General features: G+C 43.4%; 1 protein-coding gene across 3 annotated transcripts in view; it reads left to right on the top strand.

Annotated features, from left to right (window-relative positions):
- Positions 1 to 15,962, top strand: part of runx3 (RUNX family transcription factor 3) — a gene marked incomplete at both ends in the record, with an annotated part of 84,538 nt that overhangs the window by 21,328 nt on the left and 47,248 nt on the right. For 2 of the 3 annotated variants that reach the window (XM_080751330.1, XM_080751329.1), the window contains 2 exons: positions 13,591 to 13,853; positions 15,007 to 15,163. In XM_080751330.1, the coding sequence (XP_080607456.1) occupies positions 13,591 to 13,853; positions 15,007 to 15,163 (420 nt within the window). Of the gene's footprint in view, positions 1 to 13,574; positions 13,854 to 15,006; positions 15,164 to 15,962 lie in introns of those variants that run through there. The other variant, XM_080751331.1, reaches the window with a different exon arrangement.

Raw genomic sequence — 15,962 nt, 5'->3', positions numbered from 1 at the left:
GATCTACAAGCTCAGCGCGGCGTTGTGAGCTTGTAGATCTGCTATTTTTGGCTAAAGTACTCTGGACATAAGGATTCAAGTGGTTAATATGAAAAAGGAGAAAAAAAGTTTCCATCCCACAAACATTTGAAGGACCTCCTGTAGTAACTCTGAGGACCTCCTAGGGGTCCCGGACCCCCTGTTGAAGTCCCCTGCCCAAGAAGTAGGGTGCAAATGGGAACCAAATGGACCGTTACCCCCTTCTGAGTTAAGTGATGATCACTAGATTTTAATGGGCATGTTCTCGCCCGCTGTCTTCTTTGCTTTGCTCTTTCTTTATCTCTGTCTCTGTCTCACTCCCTCCCTCTCTCTCCCTCTCTTTCTCTCTCTCTCCCTCTCCCCAGCATCTTCTATCCATTCTCCACACTGCTTAAAATGTGCCGGGGTGTCTCTCGGAGCTCAACCAGCAGAAGAAGGGGACAGCCACACAAGCAGCACAAAGGGGCATTGTCTGCTGGTGAAAATGTGGTTTACAGGCTCCGCTGTAATGGCTTGGCGGTCGCTGGAAGCCATGCGCGCTTCCTAATATTCGGTTCACATGCGATTTCATTTTGAGAAAACACTGAGTTATGGCGCGTCGCCTTTGTGCGAGAGAGAGAGAGAGAGACAGAGACAGAGACAGAGAGAGAGAGAGAGAGAGAGAGAGAGAGAGAGAGAGAGGGAGAGAACGCCTCACAACTTATTTTCGGAGCCGGCAGGCCGGGGCTCGCCCCCCCCTCCCTCCCTTTCTCTCCCCTTCAGTGAGTCTCTGGTGGCGCTACTATATTTGTGTGTGAGATCTCAACGAGAGAGAAAGAGAAAGAGAAAGACAGACAGAGAGAGAGAGAGGAGTAGGCAGGCAGCGTTTGCCAGTCAAACGTGTTTGGGCTGTCAGACTGAAAGGTTTCCAGTTTTCATGTCAAGGACTCCTAAAATTACATTTATTTGGCCGCAGACCCCCACCTCAACAATGATGTTCCGGGGACCCCCCAGAAGCAGAGATTTGAGTTACAAAAGTTTGCTTTGAAAAATATATATTGAAAAATGTGGTCACATTTTCACGATTTTTCAAAAATAGCTCGCATTGTAGCATGAAGTAATTCTAGGCCTAAATGGGATAAGTGTCTCGGCGCATTACTTGTCCCGAGCGCTATACAGTAGGTGTGTGCGGTTCCCCCGGTGAGGATTGAAGGGTTAAAGAGGGCCTAAATGAGGTGACATATCGTGGAGCCGTGTCGGGGGCGGTGACGCCGTGGGTAATGATGTCATAAATGTGTGCCACAGATGAGGCCACAGTGCCAGAGAGACAGGGCTAAGGGTTAGGAGGGACTCGAGGCGAGCCACTGTGTGTGCTGAGGTGAACACACATATAAGGACGTGGCTTTCATCGACACAACGCCACTGCTGTCGCACTGGAGGTTTTGTGGGGGGGCGGTGGTGATGTGTGTCGGGTAATGACCTCATAAACCTGCGCCACAGCCCCGACCGAGGAGAGGCGACCGACGGCGGTGGACTTGCGGACGTTGGTCTGATACCCGCGCACCAACGGTTCAGCCACAAAACCAGCCCAGCAGTCCCATATACAGTACCTCTGGCTGGTGGCGTGGCTGGTCCATTAAACCAGTCCACTAATCACAAGGGACTCAATGTCAGTGACATCTTTACAAGAAATAAACAGGGAATTGCTTGAATTAAGACACACATACTCAGTGCGATTCCATGATGTAACAAAAAGGTTGTAAGAAGCAGTAAGAACTGAACAGACAAAGAGAATTGAAAGATTATTATTGTATGCTGGTGTGTGCACGTGTGTGCGTGTGTGTGTGTGTGTGTGTGTGTGTGTGTGTGTGTGTGTGTGTGTGTGCGTGTGTGCGTGTGCGTGTGTGTGTGTGGCATCTCAGCTCAGGCAGGCCTTTGGCAGTGTGCAGCATGGCAGTTAAACTGTCACTGGGAGGAACTATAAATCTGTTGCAGAAGGTGACTGCAGCACGACGGTGCCACAGGTGTGTGTGCGTGCGCGTGCATGTGCGTGTGCGCACACTAGGGATGGGACGATAAGCAATATTATCGTTTATCGGGATAAAAAACACTCACGATAATTTATTTATTTATCGTGATATCGTCCTCCGTCATGCACTGGGATCAATTCAGCTTTTATATGCCGAGCTTAACCACGTCTTAAACCCTCTATAATTGGTAAAAGGTACTTTTAATAATATACGTACTTGATACCGTCTTTTTTTCACTCTATCAAATGTCTTTGGCAAAAAAATAGCAGATCTACAAGCTCACAATGGGTGCGTTTATATGCACAGATGTATTCCACTTATATTCGGTATGACTGCTCATTCAGAATAGAAATGCTCATATAAACGTTTAGGAATGGCCATTCCGGTCTGACCCGAATGAATTTTCATTCTGGTCTGAAGAGGTGGTTTATGCCGTTTCAATCGGGATACATTTGTCATATAAACGCTCCATTCGGAATGAACTGCTGTCTGAACTGCCCCCCCCCCTCTCCGACCTGAAGTAGGCCTACTTTGCGCATGCCCAAAGTTCTATTCCGAATGAATCCTTTGGTCATGTAAACGACAGTGGAAGGGATACTTGTATTCAGGTCCCATGTAAACGTTTGGGTATGAAGCTCTATTCGGAATAAGTTCATTCTGAATGCCATTCTGAATGTGCATATAAACGCACCCATTGTGTCGCGTTGCGACGTATTGTGAGCTTGTAGATCAGCTATTTTTTGGCAACTGTTCCACCTCAGGATAATGGATTTTGATTATCGCGATGATCACGATTTCTTTTGTCACAATAATCGTGATATGACATTTTCATATCGTCCCATCCCTACTGTGTGTGTGTTACTGTGCTGTCTACTGTATGTACATCAACCATTCTTAAACCACTTTAAACCCTACTTACTTACAGTAGTAGACCGGGGGTTCTGCAGGGCTCTGTACTTGGTCGGCTCATTTTCACCTCCACACCAAGCCTCCTGGTCCTAGCATAGGGACACAGAGATGCATGTGGTTAAGACAGGTCTGCAGCGATTTAGTTTGACACGTTATGGCAGAGTGAGTCAGGATATACTGTGTATGCGTGCGTGTGCGTGCGTGCGTGTGCGTGTGCGCGTGCATAAGCTTGTGTGTGCGTGTGTGTCTGTTGGGGGTGGGGGCGGGGGTGCTGTCACTTTGGCAACACGACTGCACATATTGCAGCGATTACCACAGCGGAAAAATGTTTTTCTGCAACATGCAATTACTACAGATTACAGATTGCCGTCCTTGCATCAGAAGCTCTCGCCAGAAAAAGGAGAAACACTGTGCATTTGTGTGTGTGTGCGCGAGCGTGCGTGTGCATGTGTGTGTGTGTGTGTGTGTGTGTGTGTGTGTGTGTGTGTGTGCGTGTGTGTGTGTGCATGTGTGCGTGTGTGTGTGTGTGTGAGTGTCTTTTACACAAAAAATAGACAGACAGACACGGAGACAAAGAAAGATGAGAAATGATTATAGCTCACACTAAAAACCACAACTGAAAAAAAGAATGGGGGAGTTGATGTATTTATGGGACTCATTTAGATCTAAAAGTTATACTAACCCTTTCAGGGGTAAATAGAGACCCTGCGAAAATAAAACACACAATCTGTCCTTCACTAAAAATGGACAAAGAGAATGGGAAAATGTTTATAGACCTTTGTCCATCACCGCATAAGGAGAAACACATTGAAGTTAATTGATGTCGTGCCCATGAACTTCAGTGTACACACAGCACTCAATGCTACTGTATATATAAATATCAGTCTTGAACTTCCCTTGCTAGGAAAAACGCACACGAGAATAGGAGAACACAAGTGGGGATCATACAGTGTACAATACAAGACAAAGAGGCAACCGTCAGGTCACACTAAACCATTTAGGCCTAGAAATATTGAATGCTTTAACCAGTGAAAAATAGCAGATATACAAGCTCACAGCGCGGCACCGAGTGCCGCGCTGCAAGCTTGTAGATCTGCTATTTTTGAAAAAGTCGGGAAAATGTGACTGTGTGCAAATCTTTGACTATATGTATTTTCAAAGCGAAGCGAACGTTTGTAACTCAAATTTTGCTTCTGGGTGGTCCCTGGAACTAAATATTTTGAGATGCGGGTCCGTGGCCAAATACATATCATTTTGGGGTCCTTCACATGAAAAGGTTTGAGAACCACTGACATAGTAGTCTCTCAAAAACAGACTAACTGAGCTCCAGTTAAGTGAAAAGGACCTTTTCTTTGACGATGGCTAGCCAGATTGCTGACATACTGTAGAAACATAGGGTTTTCAAAAAACCTTAGAAGGATTCAAAAGACACTTATAGAATCGGGTCAAAATTCTAATTTTCACGATTTTTCAAAAATAGCAGATCTACAAGCTCGCAGCGCGGCACTCGGTGCCGCGCTGTGAGCTTGTATATCTGCTATTTTTCAATAGTTAAAGCATAAACTAATACACTATAATGTGTACCCGTTCTAAATGGGTTCTAAACAATATACGGTCCACACTGCGTGCCCCTCAGCAAGGCAGCGCCATCTATTTACACAAACCCCCACCAGATCAAAACTCAACCCAAAGCTGCTCCCATAATAGCGCCATGCATGGCCCTCTTTGGTCGAGGCTTACCATGCAACGCTGCTTTTAGTGGCTTCCAAAGAATAAACAGGGCCGGGTGAACCACATCACAGGGCTGCTGACTGTCATGCGTCAGGGTGAGTTGTACCCGACAGATGATGATGATGATGATACGAGGGCGGGCCGGCCGTGACACCGGGGGTTCACGCAGAGTCCCCCATATGGTCACGGGTGTGGTGTGTCACCCTGGTCTGACACTATGAACCCCCCCGACACCGCTACCACCACCCCGACACACACACACAGTCACTCACTACCAGTGGTGGGGAAAGTACTCACATTCTTTTTACGTTTTTTTATGTAAAAGTATCAATATTGCAATGTAGAAATACACTGCTACAAGTAAAAGTCCGGAATTCAAAATGTACTTGAGTAAAAGTACTGGCATGACTTTTTTTCCTATTGATTACTCACCCCATGGAGACTTGAGTTCAATAATAGTTTTATGTTTTTGACACAATTTGAATATAATAAATGGAGCCCCATTGATTCCGAATGGAGACCCAAATGCAGTTGGGTCTCCAACCAGAATCAATCGGCTTACAACGAGTAAACACAGCATCCAAACAGCATCTCCCCTTAACCACCCCTACAACTCGGTGCTCAATATGTTATTTTATTAACTTTTAAACACAAAATCTGAACTTGTCATATCAAATTTTCTTTTTCTTTTTCTTCCAAATCTTTCAAAAATAGCTCACACAATACGATCGTCTATTTTTGCTATTCAACGTACGAGAAGTACCGGTATATAGGGCTTGAGGGGTTAACATAACAAACACAAGTGTGTGCATGCCATGCATGTGTGCGGGGTCTCCGTTTTGTCAGGTGTAAGAGGTGGGGGAGCTCCAAGGAAGAAAGGTTATGGTAAAGCTGCTGTAAAGAAACGTTTGGCCATTTTACAAGAAAGCAGGTTATAGGAGTCAAGAAAAGATGGGGTTGTGAGAGCACAGGTATATATCCAAGAAGATAGCATCTGGGCACCAAACAGGAATGGCCCGCCCGCCTGTCCATACTATCTCCAACCACTGAACTTTTCGTCGGAAAGGTCCGGTTCAGCTACAAAATGACGTCATTCAGATCTTCTGAAAAGCATTACCCCGAATTAGAGTTTGGAAAGCTGCACGTCGGAAAGTCGGAACTCTCTAGCGAAAGGTTTGGTGGTCGGAGACAGTATGGACAGGCCTATAAGTTAAGGCATAAGAGCTGGTAAGACAATACAAATACAGCACTGGAGTCTTACTGTGTAACTCTTAATTTCATAAACTGTTGGGAGAAAAAAGCATACATTTCTGCAAGAACACACACATTACAGACAGATGCGCATTGCGCACGCGCCCCACACACACACCCACACACTGCAGTCCCCTCACTTCAAGGTGGTACCACACAGTAAATACATCAGCATTATCAACTTATTTTCTGTACACATATATAATCTGATCTCATCATGCTGAATTCAACACCAAACAAGGACTACAGAAAGGCTGTGACCTGTGGAGTGTTTTGCTTATTCAGTAACATACTGAATAAGCTACTTTTACAAAGAAGACACACATAATAATAATTAGACAGTCTGGTCACCAATACAGTATATGTCTCATTTCCGGGGTCCTTAATAAGACCCTGGGGCCACATTCTGCACCTTTTTTTTCATAGAAATGTAAGCAGCATATTAAAGATCCATGGGTTGAATGTGTTCTTTGTCTCCTCTGGTGACTGCTGTATCTCAGGCCGTCATGCTTACATAGTAATTAGCCGCTGGTTTTGGAAATGTCATAAACTCATTCATTATTTTAAGGGTAATGTATATTCTACATGCCTTCAAAGATCCAAAATTGGAGCCTGACACTCGTGAGTTACAGGATAGATATATAATATTTCAAAAGGGAAAACTACAGTTTTGAATACAGGATCTTGAATTGGGTTTTGCAGGGACTTCGGTGTCCAAAACAAAGTTTGCGCACTCTAAGTGCTGGAATACCTCAGATATTATCTGCAGTTTACAGTAGTGAGCTGGAGATAGACAGATCTCCAACCTCACAACGTGTCACACACAGCAACACGTTGTGAGTTTGTAGATCTGCTATATTTTTGTGCTTTCTGCGCTCTACAGTATGGTGCGCCACACCGATGCACTGCAAAGTTAGAATCAAGCCTACACAGCTGATGGGGGAAGCCTCGCTGCGAAATGTAAATTTAAGTTATAAAATCTGTTCCATGTGTTCCGTATTTACTTGTCTGAACATCAAAATGGACAACAATGACCACCAATTGCGATGTGCTGACACATTATGTAATCAAGATTTGAGAAAACCCGGCACCGGTGCACCAAAGCCCAAACAATCTGTACCCACTCATTGTTCCCTCAAAGTTTCTCCATATTCTCTTGTATATAAACACTCCCGATGCTAGAATATGATTTGGCTTTGAAGGGACTGGCACAAATGGCTTTGGTGGCTTACATCATGCTTGGAAGGCTCATCACAGACACTCTTGTCATATCAAGCAGAAAAAGTCCATTTCATAGCGAGCTACGTTTTTTTTGTTTTTTCTTTTTTAAAGAGGAGGGGATGGGTAAACAAGTCCAGCATTCCGACGCTACCGCAGAATTCATCATTCATACATAAAATACCCAGAGCCCCAAAGTAGAGCTAATTTAATCCTAGAGGAATAAAACTCCATTTCATAGGAGTCGTCCATTCAGAACACTCATATTTCCACTGAGCAGAATCCCCCGGCTGAAATTCGAGGAGACACTTTTCGGAAGGAATGCGTTCGGTGGGTTTTTAGGGCCAAGCTTGCCCTGTAATTTGTGAATGTACAGAAATGAGCGGCCACCGCACGTCCTCTAAAGATAGAAATCTTTGTCTTATATCATCATTAAACCTCAAAAAACTATTTCTAATTGCGTCCCATAGCCCACTTTCCAAATGAATAGCTGCCCATCCGATGGCAAATACACTGTATGCGTGTCCCAAAAATAGCCGGGGAGTTTACACAGGCTAATAGAGGATCAAATTCAGATCATAATGACAACTATAAAGTATCTCCATGTACAGTATACGTGAGACTGCCCCCCCTCCTCTTCAAAGCCACTTTTAAGTGGCTCAGGGAGACAGGCTGGGTGGCATTTAGAACCAGGTATAGTCTTACAGAGCCCAAAGGCTTGCACTGGTTTCTGATCTAATGGGGATAGCACTAATACCATTAACCACTTTCAACCTGGCTGGCGTCCCTATTTTGGGCTTATCGTTAAAGGCGACAATGGTCATCAAATAAGAATAGCTGATCTGCAAGCTTGTCACTTTGCAATGTATTGTGATTGATTGATTAATTGATTGATTGGTTGATTGATTGAATATTTTACTAACAGTCTGCAAAAACAAGCACAGGAAAGAACAGTTCAACACTGCTAAGATGATTTTAAACCCAAGAAAGCACTATGGCTTGTATATGATCTTGTAGATCAGTGGTTCTCAACCTGTGGGTCGGGACCCCCAGGGGGTCCCCAAAATATTTTGAGGGGATGATTAACTTAATGTGCAACATTGTTTTCTCACTCAACAGTAAACAAACTAATATAAAGTTTAAGTGTATAGAGGGTATCTGCACATTTCTAAAATGACAATTGAAGGACTTTTGAATACATCTATTGGCCAAATATTAGAGGCAGAAATTGTGAAAATAGCTGATCTACAAGCTCACAACGCCTCGCGTTGCGAGGCGTTGTGAGCATGTAGATCTGCTATTTTACCAATAAACTGTGTTAAAATATGATAGTTTTGGGGGTCACAGCCTGAAAAGGTTGAGAACCACTGTTGTAGATGATCATCATGATGATGATGACACATCACATGATGAATAATAAAATAGGGATTAAGTGGTTAAACACTAATACTATAATGCTCTGATTTATTATGAAACTATATTAAATAAATAAAAAAACCCAATGGAAGTATTAGCCTATAATTCACTCATATATCGCCTCTTTGAGACCCTTACCTATAGTCTGACAGGAACGGGTTGGTTTTCATTGAAATGTCATTAAAAAAAACAAGCCCACAATAAGAAATTACACCTTAAGAACAGTGGTTATCAAAGTGGATTCCAGGGACTTTGTGGGTTCCTTTAGGGGGGGGGGGTCTAAATTGACCCATACAAGTCTGTAATTCAATTCTGTGTACAAACGGAACCAAATGGACCATTAGGTTCCATTTGTACACTGTCAGAGTTAAGGGGAGACATTGAAACGTAAACGTTTGAGAAACAGCCTTAGAAATCACAAGAATGTATGTATGCTTATCCTTTAAAGAAGAAGGGGGGAGGGGGATGTAAAAATGACCCAGGCCTCCAGTCCTGCCTTGAGGTGGATCTGAGGTTTCACATCCTCGCAGAGTCGGGTCTTGGTTTTCAGGCTAAAAAACCCGCACCCCGGATCATTAAAAATCGTTCAGGGCCACGGCGGGCTCCCATCCTCCTCGATGTCTGTGCGGCTGAAACCGTAGAAACTGCACGTTGAAATCTAGAGGTCTTAATATGTGACAGCACTGCATGCCCGGAGCGCACATTACCGCTGCGAGAAGGGCAGTTCGGTTCGTGTTGTGGTCACATATTAATAATGAACCAGGGCAGCCAATATGGATGGAGAGAGAGAGAGAGAGAGAGAGAGAGAGAGAGAGAGAGAGAGAGAGAGAGAGAACAACTGAAATATTACCGGGCACACTGTCACTGTCTCCCTCCCTCCGTCGAGATATGTTTTAGGCCTATCCTCAAAATAGCGACCATTGATTGGGGAAGAAGAACAGGTCTTCTTCAAACACGAGGCCTGTTTTATGCTCCGGTGCTGGCGGTGCACGTGAAAAGAGCTTTTGTATCTTCATTCTTCAAGCTGTATACAAATTCTCATTTTCGACGGTTACATTCAGTTTTTAAAAGCCTGTGCCTCCGCATTGTGAAACGTATAGTCAATTTAAAAGTAATTTTATTATGGGTTGCCTTTGTAGTCCTCCTACGCCACACCAGCCCATAACCATGTTGAGGACCAACAGGTGTCCTGATTGGCGTAGAATCATACAAATTGACAAACCTGTGTTGGTCCCCTTTATGGCCGTTTAGGACTACAAAAGCAAGCCATGATTTTTTTTTCTAGTTCTAGCCTTATCTGAGACAGTCTCATCAAAAAAAATCCATGACTATGACAGGCTTGTATTCAATATTGTAATTATTTATTGCCTCTTTCTTCTTTTCTTTCTTTTTTTTCATTCGCCATGCACCATTGAGGTTATTGGTGAGGATATTTGCACATTGCGGCGTGGTCTCTCGATATCCCACAAAAAAAAAATGACAGACAGCTTCTTCCTCGGCCATTGTGAAATAACGCTCGACCTTTAAGACGTTGATTGCAGAAGAATTATCTACAGACTATTAGGGTTCCTCCTCCTCAACCCCCATTACCTAATTATGATTTCTCCATTTTCACTTCCCTAAAACGCCTTGCTGTTGCAGTGGGTGTAGATAGGAATCTTCCTCCATCTCTTCTCTTCTCTCTCTCTCTCTCCACAAGTGTTTTGTCACAAAGATCACCCAGACAAGTCTGTGACTGTGTGTGTGTGTGTGTGTGTGTGTGTGTGTGTGTGTGTGTGTGTGTGTGTGTGTGTGTGTGTGTGATAATAAAGAGAGAACATTAAGGGAAAATCTAAAAGCCACACTCCGATAACGCCTCACACACCCTTAATTGCACGTCGTGCGGAGACCTCGCAAGTAAACAACTTAAAAATGCATGCACGCACGCGCCACGCGTGCACGATGTGCGTCTATATAAAATAGCCTATGTAAGCACATGCACACGCTTGCATGCACGTCGCTAAATATTTTGTTTGGGCCTACACACGCATTGCACGCATATTATGAACAAATCTATTGACATTGATTAGGCTATGTTATAAATAGATAAAGATATATGTTATAAAGATGCACAGAACGATTTTAAAATATTATGAAGAGGATTGGGCCTAATTAATGCTTCTCTAGATGTAGATTGACATTTGTGCCCAATAGGTCGTAATTTCAGACAAACAGTTAACATGTATTATAGTATCATTTAAGTCAATATCCTTAAAATAATCAAACAGATTATCCTATAAATCCTCTTTAATGCTAATCAACATTTTTATATTATTTGTGATAAACCCTTTTTATTAATTAATGGGGGAAAAGGGTGGGGAAATAAAATAAAGAAAGGAATAATATGGCCTACATAAACTGCCTTCTCAAATGATAATTCAGCGAGTGAAATTCAGTTTAATCCCTCGCAGATGTTTCAACCGTCAGTGATCAAACGAAAATAAAATCTCAGTAGATTTCAGATTGATTTCATGGCAAGAATGACCATATATTTTTGTAGATCCTCGCAATAATCGCCAGTGTTTATGTCAAATCGACCACGGGGCCCGCCCAGGCAGCTCTCAAAATGCAACAACAACCTCAAAATACACGACTCTGGGAGGCTTAATTCGTTTAAGTTTATTTGGCCGGGCAATAATATTTCCTATTTAAAATGACATTACAGCAGCAGAAATAAATGTTTTGTTTCGTTTTGTCTGCATGCAGGCAAACCTCTGCCTCATTCTCACAGTGATGAGAGAGCTACATTGAAAAGACAAATGCGCCTACTAGTGTCTGAACGCGGTATTGCGGCCTGGCATCGCAGGGTGTTGCCTATGCATGGTGTGTTTTGTACTGTAACCTCACAATCCTGGGTTTATAATTAACACAGCCTGGGGTTGTCTGGCACAGCCCGCTCTTGTTGTGTCCTCGATTTATGAACTCTAAATGATTAATTTGCTTACTTTCATTCTCCACCTAATAAAATAAAATCTAATTAAATAAAAGAGATATTGATCAATCTTATAGACATGCATGCATGTGAACATGCCCTGGCCAGAGAAGAAGAAGAAGGGAAAAAAGGCTAATGTATTATAAAAACAAAAACTAATATTAGCTTGATGCAACACATCCCAGTCAGAGGAGCATAAAACATTATCCCAAATCCTATAAATCTAGGCTATATAGCCTAAATGAAAGAGATATGGTCTAATATAGGCTACACTGTGCAAACCAATGTGAAAAGAGACACGACGGGAGGTATATAGGCTCAAATTAATTGACATGTAGCCCCAAAATGGATCTAAAGAAATGGCAGAGAAATAACACATTTGCTCTTATAATTGTTAAAGTCGTCACAGAGTTCAAAGGAAGTGAAATGTGTTTTTAGTTGAAGAAAAATAAAGCATCTTTTCTTCACATGTTGTAGCCAATATTATTTTTTCAAAATAGTCTCGAGATGCATGTGGTCTCCTTGATGCATTTTGATTAACAGAATGCACGTGATGAAATTTAGCTGCAAGACATGGTTTTCTAAAAATATTATTTTGTTATTTGTATTATTATTATTATTCACAAGCACGCACCTTCTATAACCAAAGCACTGCTGCTCATTCCAACAAATAGAGACGCATCTTTTTTTTGGTACATATTTTGTTATCACAACTTCTCTCTTTGCTAAATAGAACTCGTGCGGCTTGTTGCAGAGGCAGAGCAGAACAGAGATATAGCCTATGATATGTCTATAGTTGTATCAATAATTCAGCGTCGTGTGACAGTAGAATGAAATGGTGAAGAAAGGAGCGCTTTCACTTCGCTTCTCCTCGGGAGAGTTTGATTGGTCTAATGAAAGCCCAACCCAGCCGGTTCATTGGTCCAGATCATCGCCACACTCCCGACCACTAAACACTAAAATGACTTGGGTAAATAATATCACTGCACTCTTCATTCCCGCACCACCGTTCAACTCGTCCGCTCGCTCCCCGCTCCTAGAGAACTTGTGCAAAGAGGATAACACTTTTTTTAAAAGGGAACTTCACAACAAAAACCTATAGAGAAAGTATTTTAGGCTCGTCGACTTTTAGCGTCTGGATTTCTCGATTTGCTTCTGAAGTTTCGGAGGAGGATCAAGTTGGCAAGAAATAAAACTTTAAAAAAAGAAGATTTATGAACTTCTGACAGCGCCGAGTTGTCTTTTTAGATATCCTGGCTGGCTTCGATCTCCGGTGGGGTTTGGTTTGAGATCAAACCGAATCGCTGACTTTTTTATTTGGCGTTTCCTCCAGTGCGCACGGCGGAGGTTCGTGGCACGGACCCGGAGAGAGAGCGCGTCTGTGGCTGTTGCTTTAGACGCGGAGCGCGCTGGCCGTCCCAGAACTGGATTATAAACCTTTGGTCGTTGTGTGGCCACTGACTGCCTTGATACACACATACATTATTTATACAAACTGATTTTTGGAGCGAAGACTCCCCACAGTCCACGTGTCGACGCACACTGCATGCGACTGCTGCTGCTGTGCGTGTAATGCGTGTGAGGACATTTCATCAAGTGCACGGCAGATAAAAAGCGCACGGCGAGGGACTTTTGAGAAGCTGCGGTTTTGCAGAGTTCTGCTGTAGCTGGCGAGAAACGGAAAAGCAACTCGATGTTTCTCATGCCGACACATCCTGTGCAGTTGATAGGCCTAGAGAACTCAGTGATCAGTGGGTTATCGTTCTTCGCGACAGATAGCTAGAGAAAAGACTGTTCCTCTAAAAAGAGAGACACCAACTCATCACTCTTTTACTGGGGGGACCCCGCGACGCGCGCACGTCTCCATCCATCCCCGTGCACTCCATCACTGGACTTTTAACTCTATTAGAGCGTCTTGCAAGCGAGGAAGACTTTTTTTTTATTCTCACCTCCAAAAACAACCCCAAAAAGAGCCGATTCCTGGCTTCTTTTCTGCTTTAAAATCCCCCCGGGCGACGCATTCAGGCGACAACTGACCCCACGCTGTTGTGATGCATATTCCCGTAGACCCGACCACCACCAGACGGTTCACGCCGCCCTCCACGTCGTTCCCCTGCAGCAAGATCGGCGGAGACATCATCGGGAGCAACGGGACCATGGCCACGGGCCCCGGCGGGCCGCTCAGGTCGTCGCGGCCGGACACCCGCAACGTGGTGGACGTGCTGGCGGACCACGCCGGCGAGCTGGTCCGCACCGACAGCCCCAACTTCCTCTGCTCCGTGCTGCCGTCGCACTGGCGCTGCAACAAGACGCTGCCCGTGGCGTTCAAGGTAAAGGTGGCCCCGTTTTCTTTATCACCAAGTGTTTCTCAAAGTTTTTACACACATTTCAAGGTCTTCCCTTAACTCTGACACTATACAAATGGGTCCATTTGGTTCCATTTGTATACTGTCAGAGTTACAGACTTGTATGAGTCGATTTAGACCCCCATAAAGGAACCCACAGAGTCCCTGGAATCCACTTTGAGAACCACTGCTTTATCGTTCATAATTTCATATCATAGACTTGTCATTTAGCTCAGTGCACCCTGCACTCTTATTAAAGGTTACATGTGTGTGTGTGTGTGTGTGTGTAGCGACGTACACTCTCGTAGATAAATTTAAACTGCATGATTTTATGGTGCAGGCTGTGACCAACATACTGTATAGGCTACTTACTGACTGCAATAAAAGATGAGTCAATTTGTGCATGGAAGCTAATTGTAAAAAGTGTTATGCTATTATTTTATTTTTTAATTTTGTCTATAAGTTCTGTATTTTGCTAATAATTTATTACACCATTAGAATACATGCTTTTCTGGACTGCAATATGGATATTATGCATGGCACTAATAATTCAAGACTATATAGCTATATAGGCTATTATTTCCATAAATTAAATAATATTAAACATGTTGACAGTTCTGTGGATATATAGGCTAAATCTGTGTGCCAGGAAACCATAATAAATCACGGATCAGAACCCACGTTATCACATGAAAAATAAATTACAAAGGTCTAAAAAAACGAATGTGATGTAACATTGCACACATTTAAATGTGTCCTCTTTTATAGAAATGGCACAGCAAGCAATTAACACAGTAGTGGAATAGGCCAGATATAACACATTGTTTATTGTTTTGTTGTTTAGCCCAGGCCTACCATGATGTAAAATAACCAGGAGATAGAGAACATTCCTGCTTATTATTTGGGATTTGTGTTTGTGCTATAAAAGCTTGTCAGCTTGGAGGAGAGGAGACAGATAGCCTAGTTGTTCTCGGGCAAGAGAAGTGAAGTGAAGTGAAGTGACACTGACTGCCGTAAATTAGCCTAGACATTATTTTTCCTACCACCGGATGCGGTGTGCAGCCTATTTGGTTACTTTTTAGTGAGTTTCTTTTTGTTTTAACCGCCTTGTCGTTTTTTTTTTTTTTTTCCCTTGCAGGTCGTGGCGCTGGGCGACGTCCCCGACGGGACGCTGGTGACAGTCATGGCCGGGAACGACGAGAACTACTCGGCGGAGCTGCGGAACGCCTCGGCCGTCATGAAGAACCAGGTGGCCCGCTTCAACGACCTGCGCTTCGTGGGCCGCAGCGGCCGAGGTGAGACACATGGAGATGTTGTCGTGTCGGGTGAAAACCTTGTATGTCCAAAACCGTTCGTTTTGCATTTATCATTTTAAAAATGATTAAACTAGTGAAAACAGCAGATCTACAAGCACACAACACGCACCGCAAGGCGTTGTGTGCTTGTAGATCTGCTGTTTTCACTACTTTTGTGCGACGGCCTTGTCTGATGAAGCAGCCAAGCCAATCAGGCTTTAAATAGGCTACTTTGAAACTTGGAGATACAAGGTTTCTGCCAGTGACGATATACAGAACAGCAGCCTATTTAGTGGTGGGGAAAAAAGTAGCCTATAGGCTACTCATATATTTGACTTTATAAGTATCAATACTGCAATGTAGAAGTACTCTGTTATAAGTAAAAGTCCGGAATTCAAAATGTTGTTCACTTGAGTACAAATATGAAAGTGTTGGCTGTTGCATAATTTGAAATACTCGAGTAAAGTACAAATACCTAAAACTTTTACTCAAAGTAAATGTATTTAGTTATAGGCCTATAATTCACACCACTGGAGATGAATAGGCCTACAGCAGCAGCCTATTAGACTACATCTGAAACACCTGAGCACACAACACACCTGGGCCTGGGGAGGCTGCTGCATGCAGTCACTGCGTCACACTCAACACACGCGCAAATAAACCCGCACTGTAATTTATCTAATCCATGTGAATACAAATAATTATCCGGGGCTGTGAGCGAATATGGACGGAGAAAAAAAACACACACACACGCGCACGCATATATACACACACACACACACACACACACACACACACG

This window comes from Nannobrachium achirus (assembly GCF_963921795.1).
Source record: "Nannobrachium achirus genome assembly, chromosome: 20".
Classification (NCBI taxonomy): domain Eukaryota; kingdom Metazoa; phylum Chordata; class Actinopteri; order Myctophiformes; family Myctophidae; genus Nannobrachium; species Nannobrachium achirus.
Note: the sequence above shows the minus strand (reverse complement) of the source record. Positions and strands in the feature narration are given on the sequence as shown.